Consider the following 24,572-nt stretch of genomic DNA (forward strand, 5'->3'; position numbering starts at 1 on the left):
TATATTTTCTTATTCCCAAGATATTTTAAAGGGAGTTTAGGATTGTGTTCAGTATGTCTGCTATTACATATAAATTAGTATGTTCATATAAATAACAACATGTAACTGCATTTGTATAGAGAGAAGAACTATTTAAGACATTGTCTTTCGTTCCCATCCTATTCAAACATTTTAACTGTATAAATGTTGTATGTAATTCAATGTAAAACTATGTGTATTGTTTGAGATAAATATGTTTAAACTAAACTAAATAGATTTGCACAAATTACCGCAATATACAAATATCATCGTCAGTTGAATAAACTTTCCTACATCCGAAATTTGTGTATGAAATAATAGTATTTTCTTTACAAAACGTTTCAATGCACTAATTTTAAATAGTGAAAAATATTGTATAAAACAACTTTTTAAGTTTTTGTTCTGAAATTAAATACATAAAAAGTTATGCAAAGGGAATGTTACGTTTGCATAAAGAGGACATAGGCACTATTTTATTTAAAAGTCTCTATGTCGTGCGCACGTCATAGCTTTGACGTGCGCACGTCATAGAGTGGAATAAAGAGGCATAGGCAATATTTTATTTAACGAGCGCACGTAATAGAAATAGCTTTGACGTGCGCACGTCATAACTATGACGTGCGCTCGTCATAAAAATATTTAAATAAAATATTTCCTATGTCCCCTTTGTGCCGCCGTAGAATGTAACCCTGTCTATACATATATCGGGAGAGTAGCCCGATACAAAATTACAGTAAAATGCAAAATGTTAAATAAATAAAATTTCGCTTCATTCAAGAAAACATTCGTTCAAAATGCACTACACGATAATTTATTGAATCTCAAATGTTTTATTGCATACGTGATTTTTATCGACGGATATATGTTTGTCAGGCTCAAGATATTCTGAAGTTAAAAGCATTATATAAGCAGAAAACGTCACTATGTTATTATCAGACATATTGCTTCTAATGTTTTTTTATTTATTTTATTTTTATTATTTTTAATAATGCATTTATGTTTAATGTGAAAAATAATACAATTTCAATTTCTCACATATTGCTCATTTAACAAAGTTATTCTTCGTCCGAAAAAATTACTCATGTAAACTTTTCTTATACATAACTGTTTTTGTATTTACATATTATTACTCGTATTAAAAACTATCATGATTCAGGGCCGCTGGAAATTTTGACCGGGGCCAAACCGAGGAGGGTGCGGGAGGGGTGTAACCTTCCTAATTTTATTTTATTTTTTTAATTTGGCACTGATTAATGTGAATTGTAATGCTTGAAAAGTTTAGTTTGTTATAAACATTTATGGAATATAACAATTAAATCAGCACCTTTCAAAAGTCTAAAGCTTTAAACATTGGTTTAAAATTCACACCAATGTTTAAAGCTTTAGATTTTAGAACTGTATAATGTTTAATGAAGAAGAAAAGCGAATTTTGAAAATAAAAAATAAACTTTATTAAGAAAAGTATCATAAAGTATGACTAACATATAACCATAATAATATGTTCTCTTTGAATTTAAACCACTCGTAAAGATTCAAAATAAATTCCTTATAAAATGTTTATCATCTACTACACATTTTTACTTTCACCATCATCGACGAAGATAAACCACCACAAACGTCTTCAACTCGACATTAGATTGGACTTAAAAAGTGTCTTTATAATAACCGTGTCCGGATGTTTTTCACGCAACGCTTTCATATATTGAGCTGATTTTTGGTATGTGAGTCTACTTACATGGCCTACAGGTGAAGTGTGAAATGCGTTTCGGTCCATTGTTTTTTGCGAAGATATGGACTTTGAAAATAAACTTTTACTCTATAATAACCGTTACCTGGAGTTTTTTTTACGCAACTCTTTCAGATAGTGAGCCGATGTCTATGCCCCGGTAAGTGGCATAGAGCGGTCGAACCGTCCGTCCGTCAGTTTGTTCGGCATTTCATTTTCCGGACTTTTTTAAAAACGCTTTAAGATATTGACCTGATATTTGATGTGTGAGTCACCTACACGACTTACAGATCAAGTATGAGTTTCGTTTCGGTCCACAGATTTTTGGCGAAGTTATGACAAAGAAACTTACCGGCTCAAATTAATGACGATTAATCTTATCACCTCTCAAATTGCGTCAAACATAATTTGTTTTTCACAAATTATTAACATCAGCCATTGTCAGACCTACAACCTCCTGTATCAGTTGCTTCCATTCGCTGCTTCTCTTTCCTTTGCCAATCAAAAGACGTGCAACATCAAATATTGGTAGATGAAGCATACAGGATCACACGGGAATGAGTGTACAATGCGATAAGAAACCATTACATACGGGCTTATCTCCGATGGCGAGTAAATTAGCGCTAATTCACTTGTTTATCACGGACAATAAAACACATTTGCGCTGCATTGATTGAGGGACAGTGTACTGTAGGCCATTTTATGAGAGAAAATTTGCAGAAGGCCCATTATTGAACAAATTGCTAACTCGACAGCCAGCTAGGGGGGGATGTCCAGGGCATGGGTACGGGCCTGTTATCGTGCTAGTTATGAAACCATTCTCCATTCTTGGCACAACTATTTGCCTTGAAAAAAGGGGTTGGTTTGACAATTAACTGTTTTAAAATACATTTATACCACTTAAATGTATAAAAACATAATTAACTTGTGCTTACATCGTCTTAATGCCGGGCTGAGCCTTTATTTGTCAGTCAGTATTCCGCTGAAACATGACTGGCATGTATGTGCCCCGACCAGGGATCGAACCCGGGACATCTGGATTTCAACGCAAGCGCATTATACACTGAGCTACGGAGGCACACAAATTGTGCTGAAATTATATTTAAAAAAAAAGATATAGTCGCGGGAAACCATTATATTGTGGACTGGGGGTTTTGCTTTCCATTGGATGGTCTCAAACTTGAGCAATATCTTTTAGAGTTTGTTAAAACAGAGAAGCTAAAACAATCGAACAACGCCAATGATTGTAAAAAGCAAGTTATTTCAAACTTATTAAGGCTTTGAACGTTTAAAAAACTTTCATAAAGCCCTACGATGACTCCCAACATTATTGTGCTTATAGGATCGGGCTCTCGTGTCCCGTGAACTTTAACCCCGCCGACTTTTACATCCACACTATGGCTGTAAGGCCCGGCAAGGAGACCGAGTGTAAAGCGCAAATCGAGGTGACATGGATGCGTTATTTTAATAGCTTTTTGTCTATGTAAATTCAAGTTCCGTTTCGAACTTTGTAACAACATATTCTAAACAGAGAGTTCGTACCAATACCGGTCGTTGCTACATAATTGTGTACAGCAGGTATTTTTAAATACAAATAGAATCATATTAGAATGAAATTTGATAGTAAGCAGACACTAATACATTAATAGAATAGAGGAACATGAATACGCATTTACTCATCGATGATTATTGGTAGTGTTAATAGTGTGTCAAATTTTGAAAACGTTTTAAAGTTCACGCATCGATATGTATTAAAGTGTCTTAAGTAAAACTATTAAAACTATCTTACACTTATATTGGAAACAGCTTGTTAGAATTCAAAAGAAAGGCGTATTCTTAAATAATTTATTTTATTATGAATATACATATTTGTTAATGACAATTATTTCGCTATTGTTATATAAACACATCTGTTGTAAATTCGTACATTGACATATATCACATGATAAACTGCTTTCCAGCAAATCTGCAATAAATTCGACGAGTCTCAAATTTGCAAGGAGATCCTTCAAGATATAAAGAGTGTGGCAGAAAATCCGCAAGAAAAAGGAATCATTGTAAGTATTCATGCGTAAAGTCCTGTCGTTGCGTCACGTCACATTAGGCAGTGCGTGGTTGAAAGCGACGTTCTGCTTACTAGTATTCACTGTTTCTCAGATGTAAACGTTGTTTCTGTGGTATCGCTACAAGGTGCTACATTAGAAAGCGCCCCAACGCGTGGAGGTTCGTAGAACGTAGCTAAAATTACCGTGAAGACGTTGATGGATGATAATGATAATTATGATGATTAAGATGAGGAAGCTGCTGCTGCCGATGATGAAGATGACGATGATGACGACGTTGATGAAATTGAAGATTATACTGCTGCTGCTGCTGTTGTTGCTGCTTATGTTAATGATGATGATGATGATGATGATGAGGAGGAGGATGATGATGATGATGAGGATGATGATGATGATGATGATGGTGGTGGTGATGATGATGATGATGATGATGATGACGATGATGATGATGATGATGATGATTGTGATGATGATGATGATGATGATGATGATGATGATGATGATGAAGATGAAGATGATGATGATCATGATCATGATGATGATTATGAGGATGATGATAGTGATGATGACTGTGGCTGTTTTCGACAGATCGAGGAAGCATTCAGCAGCACGTCGCGCTACGAGGCCTCCTTTTTTCAGCAGTTCATGGCTGTGTTTGCACGCTCCTGGAGGACCACGTACAGAGATCCCTTGATAATCCGAGTCAGGGTCATCCACACGCTTGTGAGTATAGAACGTTGTGTTTCTGAAGTTACAGAATTATACAAATCTCCTTCTCCAATCTCAGTAGAATGCCAGCTGCGCACATGGCTTTCTACACTATATGGTGACCCACCCTCGACAAAACCTCTAAAAATTATGGTTACATTTCATTCATAATTCGCAAAAAAAATACAAGAATCAATTCAATCGTTACACTACAATCATAAATTCATTAAAACATTTGGTTAAAATTCGACCTAATTTAACTAATAACGTTTACACTTCACCCATAAATTCGTAAAAAAATGTGGTTACATTAAACCATTAAACGCAAAATTCACGAAAATTCTATTTAAAAAGAACATGACCACAAAATGTATTAAAACTTTGGCATTACCTTAACCATAATTCTCGAAAATTCAAAAATTCAATTCAATGGTTACACTTCACCCACAAATTCAATTAAAATTATGGTCTTATCTAAACCACAATTCACGAAATTCCCTGAAATTCATTTTTAAAGATGGTTGGAAATTATCATTTATTTATCTTAAAATTATGGTTCATTAAATCAAGTTTCTTAAAGTTTGTGAAATTCGTAAAAAAATGAGTTCAATCATTTTTCTTATTATATCACATCAATAACAAAACAGAACACTAGTTGATTCAACAGCGTATTCGGCTTATTGTAAATATCGCAACACTATAGGAGCATTTAAATAAAGTTATACGTAAAATGAAACATCGTAAAAAATTAATGCATACTCGAAAAGCTAAAATCCTACGAAAAACAGTTGTCTTTATGTAAATTATCCCATATTTGATGATATAAAAAGGATTTAGATTCATTTCAAATCCTCACCTGTGTTTGAAAACTGGTATTACAAGTCTTTAATGCTTTTATTGTTAACCGATGAATTAAACGATTCAGGATTACCACTTGTCCATGTTGTCTGGACCTTCATTTAGTTTTTTATTTCAAAGTCTTGGTAAAGAATGTCGTTTTGCTGTTTTGTTTAACATGAATGCAGTAGTGATAGCAACTTTAAGAAGTATCTTTTCCTTAAGATAACACTCTAATTAAAGCACATAATTCTCAATAAACCTGTTTGATTGACTCTTTAATGTCTGTTTTCATCCTTTCAAAAACGGTCTCTTCATTCCAAACACACAATGAGCTCATCGCGGCGTTTGTTGCTGTAGGTGTTTGGCATTTTGAATGTTTTATATTAATGGACGAGGGTTGACGTTCCATCTCCGTTGCTAGGAATCATTTCACGCATTCCGGATCCCAATAGCTCCAGTTGTCTTTTTCTCTCCTTGACAGTTTTGCGCTTACTACATTCTACAAAAGAGGATAAAATCTTTTTTTTAGTTTATAATATGAGTGTTCGAAACTGCTTATTCTTTTTTATCAGTTTGAAAGAACGTACAATGGCATAACTTGAACACCGAGATATTTGGTTCTAGTACTTTCTCTAATATTGAGTCTATTATACTGATAAGCTGTAATATTTGAAATATTGAAAAACAAAGGAGCATGAGCTGAGTCGAACGATTTAGTTGTAGATGTCAAAAGTTTTGTGAATGTTTTTAATTATTGCTACCATTAATATTCCGTCAAGAAATAGGTTTACCACCTATAGCTCTAGCTTTTAAAGCCACGCTTTAAATGGTAACGTTTAAAGGACATTTAATTTGCATCCAAACAGTTTTTGAATGGGTGGTCTAGCTCATTAAACCCGTCGGTATAAAGACTATTTAATACACCATATGCTCTAAATTTATCATAAGTAACTGCACTTGCAGTTGCAAAAAAATCCAGTTCTACTTATAGTCTCCTTCTAAATTGGAACATAACCTCGATAACAATTTAGTTAAATTACCAGCATACTGTTAAGTGACAGCATCTTGATATGGCATACTTTTTATTATTATTATTAGTTGCTTCATATACATGTACTAAACTATTGACTTAATATAAAGAAGTGAAACTCCAGCTGCTGGAAAGTGTTGCATTCTCATTATAAAAAAATAGTTGGTCCTTTATTTAAGGCAAATGACCAATTTCCAAAACAGTACGAAACAACACAATACGAAACAACATACACACATAGATGATTAAAGCTGGGGTCACCGCCTTGGAACGGTTAATGCAAAGCATCGGGGGGTTAAACCGGTCTAAGAGCGCTAAACCTCACACCTGGCTCAGGAATATTCATGATACACATACGTGTAAATAAAAATTAATAAAATTAAGACCCACTGGGTGCTTAATTTCCATTGTCCAATGTCGGATAATAAACAGGTACTAACCTGTCATCCATGTTAAATCACTAGTCATGGTATCTCTAGACTTTGAAACTGCTCGATTTTCTTCATAGTTTTTGTTGCAGGGTCAGGGTATTAGCAAGATCCAATAAATTGCTAAGAAAGTGAGAATCCATATTTCATATTTTCAGCTGCTGCATTTTTACGATCTCGTCTTAAAAACGTATTAATTCGTGCCAGTTTTGAACTTTTTCCTTACACACGAAATACATGTTGTGGTTGTCAATTGCACAGCAGCTAATTAATTTGCGTTAATGTTTTCCAAGTAATCAAAACAATATCGTATATGTCCGTCCTAACAGTAGAACATTATCAACATTTATTTTTTGTTCCCATAAAATCGCTATGTGACCTACACTGTGTCGGTGTGACTTAAAATCCAGCAAATAAATTAATTGAGTATATACATACATATAAATATTTATATATATATGAATAATAAGTCATGTTGTATAGAAACCTTATGACAACCTTAGTCTTCACGAAATCTAAGATACATATAACACTAAGTGAGAGTAAAAACTTAGGTCACCAGTTCAAATGATAATAATCAACATTGTATTCACAAACGTTTCGCAGTTATGAATTGGCATGTACGGCAATGACTCGTTTTAAAAGGCAGCATTTACTTTTAACCCAAATAGTTAAATCATATATAATGTTGACAGCCTGTCATCCTACCTTAATTCTATCTGTTTTTTTTCAACAAAGATGAATCGTGTATCGTGTTTTTACGACCACAAAATTTGAGCAAAATCGCCCACCAGTACTTTGAGTACTTTGATTACTAGTATTCATAAGCCAGTATATGTATACAATAGTTTAGCATTATCTCATTATTTAGCTTTGACGTAGTTGTAGTAAAAATCGTACATTAGAGTCTGCTCAAGTATAGAATAGACATCCCAAGATAAATGGGTTTGTTATAACGGAACTATGTTTTTCTCCCATGTATAGGTTTAACATTGTCGTGAAATATAGAACAGCGATGACAGATAACCTTGTATTCTAGTTTTTTTAGCTGCCGTTTGATTATTAACCGAATATCCACCCGATTTTCAATGCTTTCCATTGTTTTACCAAATGCGCAGTTGGTCATTGACTTGAAAAAGTCCTTATCGAAGTCGGTGTTATCTTAAGTGCGTTGTTTAGTATTTTAATCGATGAATTGCTTTAACCATGCTTTTTCTTCAAACACAAATCCTCTTTGAATTAAGTTGCTAGGAGACCCAAATGCTTGTACCGCCTCAAGTTTTCATAGTGAAGTACATACCTAGTGTTTTTTAAGTAAGGGAGACACATTTTAACGTTTGAGCCTGCAGTTATGATATTATCAGGAGCTAGCGGATACTCGTTATGAATGTTGTGTAGTCAATCTTGATACCCACTAGTCCACTTCCAAAATGCATCCCAACCTTTCATAAGTCGTAAACAAATTTCAAACCTTTGAGTTCATTTACACTCGTCCAGCGAAAGCCTCCAGTCGGAAGTGGCATACTCAAGGCCCAACTGTACAGATTGATTGCGTACAAATACATGATGTGCGAAGAAGGATTACTAGAGTCAAACTTTACGGCATATACTTATTGTTGGCATAAGTAAATCGGTTTGATATTGTACTCATACCATCTCGTACACCCTGTTGTATCATGAGTAACGTCATAGTCGCTTACAAGCTCAAGTTTAACCTTTGTTTACCAAAGAGCAGCATCCATAGCAAAGCCATTTCATGTAAAATATCACTCAGGATCTTGTTTATAATTGTTAACGCTAGCATATCCTAAGTCTTCAAAAACACCTCCAACAGCAAGACATAAGAGGTGATGTACACATCTTGATAGTCTCCCAATGTTTTACAACCGAAAGAAATCCAAACTTTCTGCTTAATCTTCATCAGAAATGTTTTCACCAGTTAGCTTCGAATGGAATGCTGCCGTTAGCGGTAGTGTTGTTTCTGAGAGTTTTTTTGACCGGATCCACATAATCATAACACATAACACCATTTTGTTGAATAAGATTAAACTTCTCATCCTCTTGAAAGTTGTCTCTCAAATAATGGCACTGTTCATCTTTAAGATTTTTCGATAAAGCATCTAAGCTCGAAGGCCTAAATCTAAAGCAAACGATTAACCTTATATCTTGGTCAGAATATTTTTTCTTTCCTTCTTTCTCATCAAAGTATCTATCAACAGCAATCTTCTTACTAAACGAAATGTACTTTTCTCGTGATTTGAAATTCATGTTATTTTTCCATAAGTACTAACCTTTTTTAATAAAGAGATGACTATCATATCCAGAAAAATTATGTAATAGTCATGTATAAAATTTAAAATATTTTGTATTCGAACTATCTAATGGGCTGCTTCTCTAAACTGTCCTGTCAAGTGACAATGATCGCTAAACTTTATACAGCTATCGCCGCCGTCAGCTTCTGATCTGAACTCAACTGTATACCCTTCACATATATGACATGTGGATGAAGAGTTTTATCATTTGTTTGTAAACATCATTTTCTTAAGAAACTTAAACTGGTTATAAATATAATTAATGTTTTGTTCAAGAGTATCAACAAATATTTCAACAACATTATGCGTTTCATTCTTAGCTGAATACACTCCAGTTCTCCAGTTGTGTGTACACTACGTTGTGTGTTTTTAATTATGGTAGATGTGTTCCATAATAGTGTATGAAAAGTTGGTTGTATTGTAACAATTGAATTGAATTTTCCTTATTTTGCGAATTATAGTTGAAATGTAACCATAATTTTTAGAGGTTTTGTGGGGTTTTGGTGACCATAAAATGTAGTGAGCAATGTACGCAGCCGGCATTCTCCGCACCTCTCTACCAGCAGTATTATTTGTGAATAATCTTGAAACAGGTTATAATATGTGTACATATTTTATTATTTATGGCATATGCAAAGTACACTAAGGATAACCACATTGATATATTCAAAGTACACTAAGGATAACCACATTGACAAATGACTCTTGTATTTGGAAGCGGATGCCCAATGAAATTGCGAGTAATACATTGCGCTATTACAGCGTTAGACAAGCAAACAGGCGGGGGCAATTAAGTTGTTTCTTTTTGCAACTGGACGGGTTGGGGTTTTTTGTTTTTGCTTCTAAGATGGTATAACACAAATGACCCAAGATCATGTAGGTGTACATAAGTTTTGCTTTTGGGTATGAGTTTAATAATGATTACTAAGGCGGTTTTATGCGACCACAGTGCACAATGTTTATCCCACCCCCTTTACAGTTTCTAGGGCTGATGATCGGTCTGATCTATCTGCAAATCAATATCGACCAACAGGGAGTGATGAACATCAATGGAGTTCTTTTCCTCATTCTCATTAACATGACCTTCACAAATGTCATCGGCGTGTTTAACGTACGTACTTATCAACGTCAGTAACTGCTTTTTACTGTTTAAGTGTTTATGAATTATAGGCGACTTTTGCCGCTCGTAGTCTCCTCTCTGCTGTGGAAAATTAATGATTAGCGCTTCTTGTTTTGATGAACGCTTTTTTCGCATAGAAATCTTATTGACACATTTTTCTTTCGAAAAACGCTTTGTTTTCGATGAATATTAAACGATAATGAAAAAGTATGTACAGTAGAAGAATATTGATTGAGATATTCAATACCAATATTCATCGAATATCTTCTTAAAATTCACATAGGATGGTCAGTATTTTATTCAGAAAGCACGATATCATTTAAGATTTTTGTTTCCAGCAAATACAAATTTCGATGTTCCACAAATATTTGTTCACAATTTCAGACCTTTCCGCTGGAGACTCCGATCTTCAAACGCGAGTACGGAATCGGTCTGTACAGAGTGGATATCTACTTCATATGCAAGACTCTTGCAGAGGTAAAGTATTCAAATGGACATTCGACGGCCTTTTCTTTCTTGTAAAAATATCGTGTGTTGTATCCGCTGATGGTTTAAATGGTACCATTTATTTGGATTTCCTTTGAGAGTGAACCAGGTGTTTCTAATATAGAATTGTCGTGCAGAAACAATTGTTTGACATGTGAAGAACTGACACACAAAGAAAAAAAACCTCTTGATCCCTTGATATCTGAATGTTTATATTCAATGTCCGCCACCCTGTGTTCGGTAATAAAACAAGTAAATTAGTCAAATAATAAAAATGTTCTATAATTTAGCAATAGAGTTTAAATATGTGCACATTAATGTGTGTTACTTAGTTTCTGTATTGCTCATAAATATAGTCAAACTTAACTTTTATCTACATTAGTTAAACAGCCTGTGTCCATGTTTCAGTTGCCGCCGTTCATCTTCATTCCGATCATCTTCTGCAGTATCACTTACTGGATGGTTGGTAAGTAGAGCTACGTTTGTATTTCGTTTTGATTTTCCCCGCTTAGTCAACTGATACGTCAATTTATTCAGTAAAGGATCTGTATTTGTTTTTTGAAAATGTTTTTTTAACTTGATTGCATGTTGAAAAATCAGCTTGCTATTACGTTAAAACCCAATTTAGGGGGCTTACAGCAGAACAGTACACTTATAAGTCTTCCAACGGTCCAATACAGGACTTGGATCATGTTTCTATCTGTCCCCTGATTTCAGGCCTGTATGCGTCATTTGAGGCGTTCTGCATGTTCACAGGCGTGATCATCCTGGCGACCAACATCGCGGTCTCATTCGGTACGTAGTAGGTTTTGTTTTTCTATATCTTGGGTCTAATCCCCAAACCCTCACTGGACACATTACTAACCACTAAATCTCAATTATGTAAATTGTTGGTTCCGAAAGCAAGTCATGAACATGCTTGAATGACCAAGGGCGGATATTCTCCGAGCTCCGAAAGTATTTGTTCATTTAAAACCAAGTCGAAGAATATGTCCTGGTTCCTTCTTTTCTTGTATCAATTAATTTTTTTCCACACACTTGTTTGCGCCCTGTTGTATTTTAAAAAGCTCACCTGTTAACACTACTTTCGTTGCAGGCTACATCGTGTCGGCTGCGGTCAATTCTTCGAGCACCGCCATAGCTATTGCCTCTCCGATAATAAACTATCTGCTGATGTTCGGTGGATTTTTTCTAAACTCTGAGTAAGTCGAGGTTCTCTGGACCAAGTTCTAGGCGCTCTATGATAAGTACACTACGTGCTCGGAGCAATTTTTAAGTTACGACTAATTTTTGTTGTACAAAATATATGCTCTAGAGATCACTATTGAACCTTCCGTATTTCAGTTCCATACCCGTTTATTTTATCTGGCTCGAGTATTTCTCCTGGTTCAAATATGCCAATGAAATCCTTGTTATCAACCAATGGCAGAACATCGACTTTATACGTGAGTAAAGTCTGCAATATCAGATATATTGTTCTTTTAAATAATAGATTTAATTCCTTTCGAATACTACCGTCAGTGATTTATTAATCGCACATTCATAAACGCTTTATTAACAACTCATTTATCAGTTACATTAAATTATACATACAATGTGTCTTCAATTTGTGCACATATATATTAGTTTTTTTTAAAGGTTTTAAGGTATGTTTGATTTTAATTATCCATCTGCAGAGTGTCCAGCCGCGGCCGGCAATAGTTCTTTCTGTAACACGAACTGCTTGTACAAGAGCGGGGAGGGCGTGTTAAAGTACATGCACTTTGACAAGGTACATTTTTATGTCTTAGCGCGAGTCGTCATTTACTGTCGTGAATAGAACCATTTTTACAATCACTGATTTTGAGTGTTTTTGTCTCTAGTGTAGCATGCATGCTGTTTCGATATTAAAAGTCTGCTAGCCGTTCGTCGTTCATGTTTTTATTAGTTAATGGGATGAAGCCGGATGCAAGAGTTTCAAAGTACGACTTGATATATGAATAACATGAATTCAGCTGATTATTATGTTAGACCAGATGACACATCACACTGTTTAGCCTGCATAAAAAGATAATTTTTGTTAAGAAGGCGTGAAATTCAAATACCGCGGGATAAAAAGATCTTACGTTAACATAATTTATATGTCGTCATTTGCAGGACAGGGTATGGCTGGACCTAGGGCTTCTGCTCGGCATGGTGGTGGGGTTCCGCCTGATAGCCTTTATCATACTCTTTATCAAGGCCCGAAAGTTCACGAAGTAGACTCGGTGACATAATGTGTGAGGTCATTTTCGTAACTTCCAGATGACCGTTTACCTAATATCGATCCCAAATAAATTAAATAACGTTATACTTTTATCTAGGCAAATTTACTTATGTTTAAAAGCATTAGATGTTACTTATTGTTTCTGTTAAGGCGGATTCTCTAATGTTTTCAACAGAGAAGTTTTACTCGTGTGTGTTTTTTTTGGATTTCTTGTGTGTTGAACACTTAAAATCGAGGAATAAGTCTATCTTACAATATAACATTTGTAATCATTTTGTTTAAGGACATAACGTCCATGAATCGTGTGCAAATACTTTGTTTAAGTCGATTGCCGTCATGTATCGTAAGCAATCAGTTGTTTAAGTCAATCCTCGCCATATATCGTTTGCAGTCATTTTGTTTGAGTCTATTCTCGCGTTCAAACACTGTATTTAATTCCATTCTTGCCCTGTATAGCGTACAATCACTTTGTTTAAAAATCCATTTCCGCCATGTTTCATGGGCAATAATGTTCTTTGAGTACATTCTCGGTCTTGTACATTAACTTTGTCTTTACGTCCATTTTCGCCATATTTTGTATGCAATCACTTTGTTAAGTTAATTCATGTACATTTACTTAATCTAAGTCCATTATCGCCATAAATCGTATGTAATCAATTTATCTAATTCCAGTCTGGCCTGAATGTGAAGAGAACTCTTATTGAGATTTCCTTGATTTCTTGTGCTTTTTGTCCATGGCTAGAACTGCAGAAGCTGAATACCTCTTCAAAGATCAAATTAAATTTATAATCTCTAAAATGACATGTGCATGGTATATGGTTAAATGAACCCATAGGCGATCTCGAACATTTATTTTATTATCGTGAACCTTTCGAAACAATACATTTGATTATAATAGACCCTTTTCACAATAGGCCCAAATTGATAAAAGCGCAAAGTCACGTGACTCGAAGAACTCCAGAACGAGACTGTACGTGTAACCATTTACAGTAGTCCCACGCAACGCCGCATCTGTTTTCAACCTTTCACTCTTTTGAACATTCGGCGATGTAACGATTTAGAAAACAAAATATGACATTGTCAGATTATGTTATAAATATGTACTTCACAGTTCAAGTGTCAATACATTAAAAAAATATTGATTTAAGTACTTGTTTTCTTCATTTTTTGCACATATTATACATTTTTTTAGAGCTTTTTTATCGCGCTGCTTAATTAAAGATCTGAATGACCCCTGTGTTTAGCACAAACCCATTATCTTGATATGATCAGATACTGTGCCGACAAATACAAAATAAAAGCATGGTGTTATAAACCATCCGTGGTAGATGCATGGTCATTGAACATCATTTATGATACCCAATGTCTATCGTGGTAGTAGTCTAACGTAGTCATCTCTAAGACAAATTTAATGCCAAATACAACTAAATACTGTATAGATATTAGCCAGTTTAGTCATAATAATACAGTGAATGCTGGACATTCGTCTTAGCCTATTTTTCACACAGGCGGACATTCGTTCCTATGTTTTTGACAATTGAACATTCGTGCCTTCGTTATTTTAACAATGCAGAAAATGGTTCCTACATCATTTTGACTGCCCGGACATTCGTTCCTTCGTTATTTTGACAGCCCGGAGATTCGTTCCTGAATAATTGCAATCCCGGTCATTATTATCACTTTTTTATAAATAATATGACACTCTTGGTATTTTATCCGGTATTTTGATGTGTCGTTATTAAAATAGTTTGTTGTTTTTATATATATTTTTCTCATATTTTTGTGTAAAACTTTATACTTTTGTAAGACTTTATCGTAATCATGAGAATGATAACGGTAAAGAATATTCGAATATATCAACTTACACTGAGATCTGTAATTTGCGAAACCTTGCAGAAATCGGGGCGTGAAAACTATGTAGAAGCGAATATCCGGTCTGTCAAAATAATGTTGGAACGATTGTCCGGGATGTCTAAGTAGCGTGGGAATGCATGTCCGGGTAGTTAAAACAACGTATGAACGAATGTCCGCATTGTCAAAATGATCGCAGGAACGATTGTCCTCGTGTAAGAATGTTCGTATACATAATGAAGTGCTTAATACCTATACATTTAAAATATCTATAAAATGTTATGCTAAACACGAAACTTATTTAGCGGGTACCGCTTAAATAAAACGTCATTACGTAGTCTTATAAAGAGTGTTTGTTAGTGTATAGAAGAACAAAATGAAAAAAAGCCTTTTCGTTGACCACAACGGGGTAAAATAATGTTTCCGAAAAATTAAGACAAAAGAGATTTATGACATAATGTGACATATATTTATCACTCATTATCACGTTTAAAGAGAAATCAAGGTGCGTGCATAGACAGTTCAGTTTGCTCCACATTCGTTTTTATCACCGGTATAAAAGAATTCTTCAATATTGTCTTCTAGTGTAAAACAAATAATTCAAGTTAAAAAAAAATGACATAACATTTAAATTGTGTCATGTGCTTTGCATTTTATATTGTTTTATCTTATGATTGAGTCAACACACATCTTACACGTTCGATCGTTCATGAAAAATAGTACAGACCAACAAACATACTTTTGAGAATTTAAGTTATATATAAGCTTTATATATAATAACGTTTTGTATTATACGACTTATGTATATACTTGTTTTGTGCAATTATCAATGTTTATTCTTCACACTACATTTACTCTGATGATCGTGCGTTTCTTGAATTTTAATAAAGATGAAATAAAATGTATTCACACGTATACACTAGTGTTACTTAATTCTATGGCTTTAAAATATGACTTAGGTATAAGAATGTTTATTTTATAACTCCTCATCAATTTATTGACTAGACAACACATGCATGTATGCATATGTTTGCCATTATATTGTAACCAGTGTTAGTGCTCATGAAAATCCCTTATGTAATTAATAACAAGAAATATCTTTAAAAAAGATATACGGCGTTGATTGTGGTTAGAGTTTATGAATGGTAAAGAGTTCAATGAATGAGATCACAGATAGCGAATGTCTTTTTCTGTGCAGTTCTTAGCTGCATCACACACAGTACGGGATGTTACGCGGAGTTTTCGCGGCTTATTTTACATTATTACATATTGCTGGTCATAAACCTATAGATACAAAACAGAAAACCAAAAGACGAATGGAAGTGAAATTAAAACATATGAGTCAACCGGCCACACGCGAAGTATCCGTACATATTTTAAATATTTATACGCGCGTTCTTCGAACAAACCTGTTATAGTGGTTTGTCGGGCATTGCATTTTGATTCGATTATTAATAGTATCGATAATCATCGCGCTCATGCTTTATACATTAGTCAATATTGTGGAATAATTATTGTTAAAGTAATTAAAAATAATTTTTATCATGGTATTGTTGAAAACACATCAAGAATCTATTATTGACAAACCATAATTATATCGCTGGATATCTTCATTTAACATCTTTCTGGTCTAAAGAAAATTCCAGTTCACCTAGTTCACGCTATAGCGATTATTTAACGATTATTTTACTGGCCGCGAACTCCGGTCAGCACATAAGGTAGTCCTGAAGACGCAGCGATGACCTGTATATAAACTCTGATATTCAAACACACTGGCCGCGAATTGACCCGATACCTCGCGGGTTGAAATGCAATGAATTAAAGTGAGGCCTCGTTTCCACTGCTCTTTATACTTTTACATGTTAACATGTTGACAGGAATGAAAGATAGTACTAAATATGAGAACATAGCCTTTAAATACAAACGTTCTCGTGCTGGCAATCCTCTGAAAATAAAAGGTGCACGCACAAACTGTATTGATGTCGAGATTGAGTGTAAAACTGTTCTATCTATTCAGCCTTTTCATTAGAGATAAAATTGTTTCATGCTGAACACGCAGTAAAACAGTATTACAAAGACGCGGGAATGTTTCCAATGTTCTGGTCGTAGGCTCAAATCAGCCTATGGGATAAATGAAGTGTATTCATTCTGACCTAGCCGCGGGAAATTTTATTTTAATTTTATTGGACAGTTACAAAGGTCAGGCAAGGTGAAAAGCTGGCATATACAGCTACGCCGAAAAATCAACTGGTTTATAATCATCATTATGTTTTATATTCCATTACATTTTATGACAAACATAAATTATTTATCATCTTACCATTTAGAATAAAAACAAGCACATTTGTTTAGGTGTCATGACAAGCAGGGTATTTTATTTCTTGAAACACACGCACGGAGTGGGTGTTTGTATCTGACAGGGCTTTCTACACATACATGCAAGAAACAAATCTTCTGACGATCGAATGTGTTCAATGAGCAACAGATATCGACCCCAATGGCACCGCTCAGTTGAAGAGTCTCGAGACGTCAGTAAACGTTGCGACATCCTTCTCATATATTTAAGAACTGAAACGATACTAAATCCATTCTGTAGAACACGTCGTTATACGTATCATTAAACATGCTCATGCGTAACATGTGCATAATTGAATATTATTAATACCCATCAGACGTCAAGCCTTAACTCGAAATCATACAATTGCGCAATTTAACTACACAATTAAAAATCACAAGCCCAACCAAGGACGCCACGGCCCTAACAACCGCCCGTCCGCCGCCAATGCCCAAAGCGCACCGAGGACGCCCCCTATGCCCATCCACAACGCCTATTTGCGAAAATTACATAAAGTGAAGCATTAGATTTGATAAAAGCAGCTGCGATAATTACAAGATTTATTCATTACCATCAATTAAGAGAAGTGCACATGACTTCACGTACACCCCAAACAATAATCGGTGGTAACGAACGATTCAGGTGTAACCGCGAGCGGGATACGCAACCCTACTGCTCATTTTTCATTTTTCTTTTAATGGCAGGGGGACGTATGAGGACCCATGGCTCAAGACCGGTGTTTAGGTGCCTTCATCACCTCCTGAAACCTCTAATTTTAGAGAAATCTACAAATAATCAGCTGTTACTATATCGTAAACGTTAAGTATTCTTTTTAGAAAACCATGTAAATCTAATGGTAAAATGTCCGGAACCAATGCCCCTTTCTATCTCAAGTCAGTCATCCGTCTGCTCTCATAAAATTCACTGAAGCACATAAAACATAATATAAACATCAACAAACAAACAGAGAATAACTAAATAAAACGATTTAAATCAAGTCTTCGCTCTACCCTGCTTGCCTGTCGAATGACTAAACCTACAATTCTGTGCACGAGGAAATCTTGATTTACGCACCATTGGACATATATCACCTTCAAAAACCTGTATAACCAGTTTATTCATTCACACAACGATAATAAATACATATATCCTCCGCCAAAGATCTATACACGTTCAGCTTCGTTCTGAAATTCGACGCGTCACGTGATATTTAAAAATAGCAACAGCGGTAGTATTGTGAAACTGGTCTATTGTATACAACGAAGTTAGATTTTAAATCAGTGCAGTTCTTTTATTTAATTGTTAACTACATGTTCGAGAGTAAAAGCACACAATCATGGGAGACAGTAAGTGTTGATTTAAACAAAATGCTTTGTTGCACATTTTCCCATTGAGTTTATACACTCCCAGTGTAATTGAACGTTTGCATATATTCCAGGGGGGCACACGTATACGGGAGCTTACCGCGTTTAAGTGAGAAAGTTGTTGCAAAACTTCAAAGATGGCGTCGTTTGTTGGATTTTCTTAAAGGAAGGGAGGATATTTTCACCCGGTAAGCCCCTTTGTATTTATAATTATTTTAAATGAATACGCCGTTTCGGCTCTCCGGTGTGTGTGCTTCCCTCGGTTTTTTGTTTCAAGATCGTAGACGTCGGGATAAAAAAGTTATTGAAGGAAAACCGTCCACAAATCTGTTGTCTACTTACGGGAGGTTCGAGAAATTGGATGTACAAATATCATTTTCTCTTATAATACACAGTCTTGACACACGTGAACAGTAAAATATAAATAAAATCATGATTATTTCATTTTACCGACGCCGTTTTATCACTGATAATTAATTTATTGGCAAACATTATTGGTTTAACCCCCTTATTTGGAACTGACTTCCCTTTAAGCACATTTTGGGACCTGACTTCCAAATGACAAACAGCTCTTTCATATGTAAAAGAGCTTGACATGATATACCTACCCATCTTAAATAAAGTGTATATGTGTACTTCAATAGTATAGTTTTATAGCATGTTACGTGGTGCAATATAAGTGTTTTCTTAATCACGTTACTTACTGTAGAATAATAATAATGCTGTTCGAAAAACCGGCCGACCAATTGTATCAATTCACCTATTTTCAAGAAGATGGGTTGTGTGGTGGCTGATGTACGAGATTATAGAACGTTTATCTTTCAGTAATATTATAATTATTTTCATGTATTTTATGACGTGTCGACCTTATTCTGCTATGAACTTTTTTTAACCATTCTTTTACTGTCTTTTCAGATGATGCAGGTTAAAGGGCGAAAATAAGTGCATCTTTCGTTGCAGTATATTTAATGAGGAATTTTACATCAGGGGAGGATGGATATATCATGCCCCATTCATGGACCACATGAGTTTAAATGTAGAATATGCAAGAAAGAATCCTTCAACAGAGCCGGACTAAAACAGCAAATAAAAAACACGAACATAACAAAACATGTACAGCTGATGTTTGTAGTGTTTTTGTTTTATTTATAAAGTTAACATAGACACGTCTGACATATAATTGCTATGAGTGCTACTTACTTACACGTTTTATTCCGCATATGTCATGATGCTAGTTTCTCACTTTGTTATGAAAATAAACCATTATCTGTGTTACGTCATTTCTTTCTACGATGTCTCTGCATAAATTTTCAATTGTATTCAGCACTTACATACATGATAAAAAAAAGATTTGGGTCGGATTTAATTCGTTATGCATTTGACATATTAACATTTCTTACGATTAGAAGGCAATGTTTGGAACAAACGAAATAATCTTTCTAAGTGAACCAATACTTTATTCCCCCAATACAACAGTCATAAATAATATGTATTCACATAGGTATAAAAGAGAAAAAACATACATGTATAAAAATTATATTGATCACTTCTACTGAAATCATATCGTGTATTGCATTTGCACAAATCTTTCAATCCACTACAAATTCACTTTTTGCGATTATAATATAGTGACCTACTCAGAACTGGTTTAAAAGAAGGTCGTCCAAAATGTGTCACATCAAAGTCACATACATGTATCAGTATCGTTATGGTAAAACGCGTCAAATGTCATTGTATTAAATAAACAATTCCTATTTAAGTATCATAAATAAAACGTCCACCGATATGCATCTTCTAAACAGATGTCTGGTATTCCAAATTGCTTCATGTATTCCGAATCGCAACAATGGCAGTATTTGGTTACATCAACCTTATACTAGTATCAAACCGGCTTTACCCTCTTATGTTTTTCATTAAACTTTTATTGCACGTATATGTGATTGTTTGGCAAGGTACTTCGACGTAATCTTTTTTGTTTGATTGGTGGGTTTTCATGTACCTATCGCATTCTAGAGCGGTACACACTTCGTTACGCCGTCTTTTTTAATCTTGGCATCCTCCACATATATAACTGGCGTCTAGATATCTGGAAATAGTAAGCATAGTATTCCGTTGAATGCATATTCAAACATAAGTATGTCCATATGTGTTAAAATAAACAGGTAAGAATTACACTGTGTTTATAATACCGTCGAATGTCTTATATTACACACACTAAATGTTAGCGTTAAGTACGCGATAAAAACATATAATAATACAAATTAATAATAAAACAATTAATAGAAAAAAGAAAACTCTTGATTTCTTCAAGTGAAAATGTTTTCCAAGACATTCGCAATATGCGGAATTCATTCACGAAAGTTATTTCGCATAAAACCTTGTAACATAGGAAAGAGCTGTTAATCATTTGGAAGTCAGGTCCCGAAATGTGCTTAAAAGGAAGTTTAGTTCCAAAAATGGGGGTTAACCCGTTATAATTCGGCATTAAATGAATTAATAGACATAACAACGCGTCGAGATAATAAAATATTCGTGATTTATGTTATATTTTACTGTACACATGCACAAACACTGTTTATTATGAGAGAAAATGATATTCGAACATCCAACATCTCGAAGGTCAAGAAATTAAACAACAAATTTGTCGACGGTTTTGCTTCAATAACTTTTTTATTCCGACGTCTGCGGTTTTGAAACAAAAAACCGAGGGGAGCACAAACACCGTAGAGCCGAAAGGGCTTATTCATTTAAAAGAAATATAAATATAAACTGGCTTACCGGGTGAAAATATCCGCTACTCCTTCACGAAAAACACTTAAACGACGCCATATTTGAAGTTTTGCAACAACTTTCTCACTTAAACGCGGTAAGCTCCCGTATACGCGTGCCCCCCTGATATTCAGGCCAAGACGACAAAAAATCAGTGAACGCTTTGTCCATACCACGTGCTATGTGATGTTATGACTATCGATTTGAAGTAAATTTGCTCCTTTTTAAAGATTTGTAACTGAATTTCTTTTTTACTCGATTCTGAAAAAAAGAACTATTGCTTTGTTTAAAACTATACCTCGGGTTTAGAGATATTTGTTACAAGATCTATAGTTTTTTCTTTCATTTGTGGTTAATGTTTTGATAAAATTAAAACACGTTTGTCATCATATCTCATCTTCAATGAAACGAATATTTTTATAATAAGAATTAAATGCCACATTTGACAGAAAATTGTATACGACATATTTAACAAAATATTCTTTATTCTTTTACTATATAGTATAATTGTATATATCCAGGGGTAGATCAGCATTCTCCCTGATGAAACAAATTTATATTGTCAAGTAGAAAATAAGTCAGAATCTACAACTTTTAAGCCGTTTTAAATGTGCTTTACCCGATAGCAAGAAACTATAACGCCACATACCATATGTGTGGCCATACTGTTGACGACTGTTGGTCAGCGATATTGTCCATATTGTAATACTAATGACAATAAAGCCCAATTTCACTCTGTGTGTCTGTGTTCTTGTTAGTTGTCAAGAAGAACGTATAATCATAAATATAATGTTTACAACGCTTCTGTGTTAACGGACGTACGACTGTTACAATTAAATGACAGAAACGACCTCATAAAATTGTGTTTGCTTATTGAAGAATCATAACTAAACAGACCTAAATCGAAAGCGATTCTTTATCACACAATAATACGAAATGAAAATCTGTTATTCGAACCACTGGGTTCTCATAATGCGTCAAAATGGTCATAGAAAGTTAAAATAGCATCGCATGCCGCTTGTACAGAAGGTCAAAGCGCATTAAATCGCACACGTATAATCGATCCCTCTTTCTTAAGCTAACGTCTTGTGGCTTTCATTATCTTCAGCGGCATCCGATATTCACACCTGCATCACAAATAAGGTCATGCAATATTATTACATGCAACTCTATGATTGTTTTGAAATCGGCTTACTAGCAAGAGTTCAAATCACTGGTCGATACAAACGTTAATTATTCACAATACATTTAGTATGAAGTTAGTGGTACGAGCATATGCAAAGGTTAACTTATTACTATAATAGAATCATCGTGTTGAGAGAATGAAGTATTTAAAGTGAATCGATCAAATCGATATACAGTCGAAACTGACTTAACGGCCACCTGAATTTACCGGTCACCTGCAGACAACGGTCAGTCTGGAATCTCCCCCGACGAAAAACACTCTATATTACACCTGAATTTAACGGCCACCTGTCCATAACGGTCAACGGCCACTATATTCAACCCCGAAATTCATGTTTGAACTGAAATCAACGGTCACGCGTCAGTCGTCTCGAGTCGCGAAAATTAAAAAAACTGCACATTATTAGTCCGTCTATTTTGCGGTTAAAGCGTTTGATTGCGGTAATTGCCTTTGATAATATAAAAGCGGCCCGCTGCGAGTAAACACATAATAAGGTGTTGAGAAGGTTTGTTTTCCGGGGATAATTGTGGGGGTTTCTTCAACAGAAAATATGTCAGAGTTTTTGACACGTTTAAAGTAATAATCGCTAATTAAATGACCGCTAATTAGTACATTGTACTTACAACATTGAGTATCGATTTGAAAATAACATTTTCGGATCACTCTTTAAAAGAGCTTTCTAGCGTTCACAACAATTTAAAAAGCAATCGGAATAATAAATTACGGAATAACAATGAGTGGTAAACGTAAGTTCCTCACATTAGAGGAGCGAGTCAAGTGTTTGAAACTGTTTGAATCTGGAAAAACTTCGCGTGTAATGGCCAGTGAGCTCTGTGTTGGACGTACGCAAGTGCAGAGTGTGCTTAAGCGTAAGCGAGAAATTATGGAGGAGTATGAATCGAATGCAAATGTGTGTTTGAAGCGTTGTATTTTGCATGACGTTTTTTAATTAAAATGCTTTTTGTTTGATGTTTGCGTACGAATAAATTTAACAACCTTTTTGCGTCGTTTTCTTTGAATTAGAACGGTACAATATCACCGTACTATCGGTTTATGAAAGCGAATCTGCTTTTTAGACTTGTACGGACGTGACGTCAACGGCACGTGACAAGTTTTATTAACTGAATGATCGAGATGCATGAGTAAACAATTATACTAGCGTTGCTAAAGTAACTGCTTTAGTTTAATAACGATATGAAATTATATCAATCTATAAGATATTATTCTGTATTATTCAATGTAAGTAAATTATGATATTATGCTTAGTTAGCGGCAATGAGCATTTGTTTAACACTGTATGCAAACGACTGGGTGGGTCAACGACGTAGCAATACTACCAACTGACAAACCATCTTAAAATTGTGATCCGAATTCAACGGTCACCTGTGGACAACGGTCACTTTGGTCATTTCCCTTGAATGACCGCTGAATTCAGGTTTGACTGTACCTGGGTTGTTTGAATTTTCAAACAAAGAAAAATTATTAACGAAACGGAAATAAATCATGACAACTCCGCGAAACCTTACCATATTAACCAGCGAGGAGTCGGGTAATTATAAGAAAAATACCATATCAACCACCAAAAAAGCTACAGAAGGTATTTTAATTGGTATCTATATTTAAGTTTCGGGGGGGGGGGGCTGAGAACACATTAAGATAATAAATAAATATGTCAGTATATTAAATATAAATATATTTACATGTAAAAATGTAAATATATATAAAACATAAATGTAAACATAAGGTATTTCACTCCGTCTGCAGGTATACTTACTTTTAATGCAGGTGATTTTTTAAGAAGGCTTTTTAATGTTTTCCGAGTAGTGCAAAATAAGTTTTTCGTGTAACATCTTGATTTCTATTAATGGATGAAAATCAAAAGAACATTCAAACAGTAACATATTCTAAATGTTGCAGTGTCATTGTTATTTCCTTATTTAAAGTAAACAGTAAAGATAAGCAAATGTTATTGACTGGTTTGGGGAAAATAGAGCATTAATTTGATGTTGTTTTTTTCGTAATTTTAAAATAAACATTTTTGTTTCAAGATTTGCTTTAACTATGTATCCCCAAATCAACATGGAATATATT

General features: G+C 34.7%; 2 protein-coding genes across 4 annotated transcripts in view; both read left to right on the forward strand.

The window, feature by feature from the left end:
* The window catches only part of LOC127843257 (protein white-like), a 164,244-nt gene extending 148,753 nt beyond the window's left edge, over window positions 1-15,491 (forward strand). The window contains exons 8-18 of the mRNA XM_052373123.1: window positions 3,087-3,189; window positions 3,706-3,801; window positions 4,396-4,530; window positions 10,105-10,236; window positions 10,630-10,722; window positions 11,140-11,197; window positions 11,449-11,526; window positions 11,828-11,933; window positions 12,076-12,176; window positions 12,408-12,502; window positions 12,868-15,491. Of these exons, the coding sequence (XP_052229083.1) occupies window positions 3,087-3,189; window positions 3,706-3,801; window positions 4,396-4,530; window positions 10,105-10,236; window positions 10,630-10,722; window positions 11,140-11,197; window positions 11,449-11,526; window positions 11,828-11,933; window positions 12,076-12,176; window positions 12,408-12,502; window positions 12,868-12,972 (1,102 nt within the window). The 3' untranslated portion in view covers window positions 12,973-15,491. The remainder of the gene's footprint in view (window positions 1-3,086; window positions 3,190-3,705; window positions 3,802-4,395; window positions 4,531-10,104; window positions 10,237-10,629; window positions 10,723-11,139; window positions 11,198-11,448; window positions 11,527-11,827; window positions 11,934-12,075; window positions 12,177-12,407; window positions 12,503-12,867) is intronic.
* Window positions 1-24,572, forward strand: part of LOC127843259 (threonine synthase-like 2) — a 141,849-nt gene that overhangs the window by 90,378 nt on the left and 26,899 nt on the right. The window lies entirely within an intron of this gene.

The sequence above is a fragment of the Dreissena polymorpha genome, chromosome 8 (genome assembly GCF_020536995.1).
Source record: "Dreissena polymorpha isolate Duluth1 chromosome 8, UMN_Dpol_1.0, whole genome shotgun sequence".
NCBI classification, from domain to species: Eukaryota; Metazoa; Mollusca; class Bivalvia; order Myida; family Dreissenidae; genus Dreissena; species Dreissena polymorpha.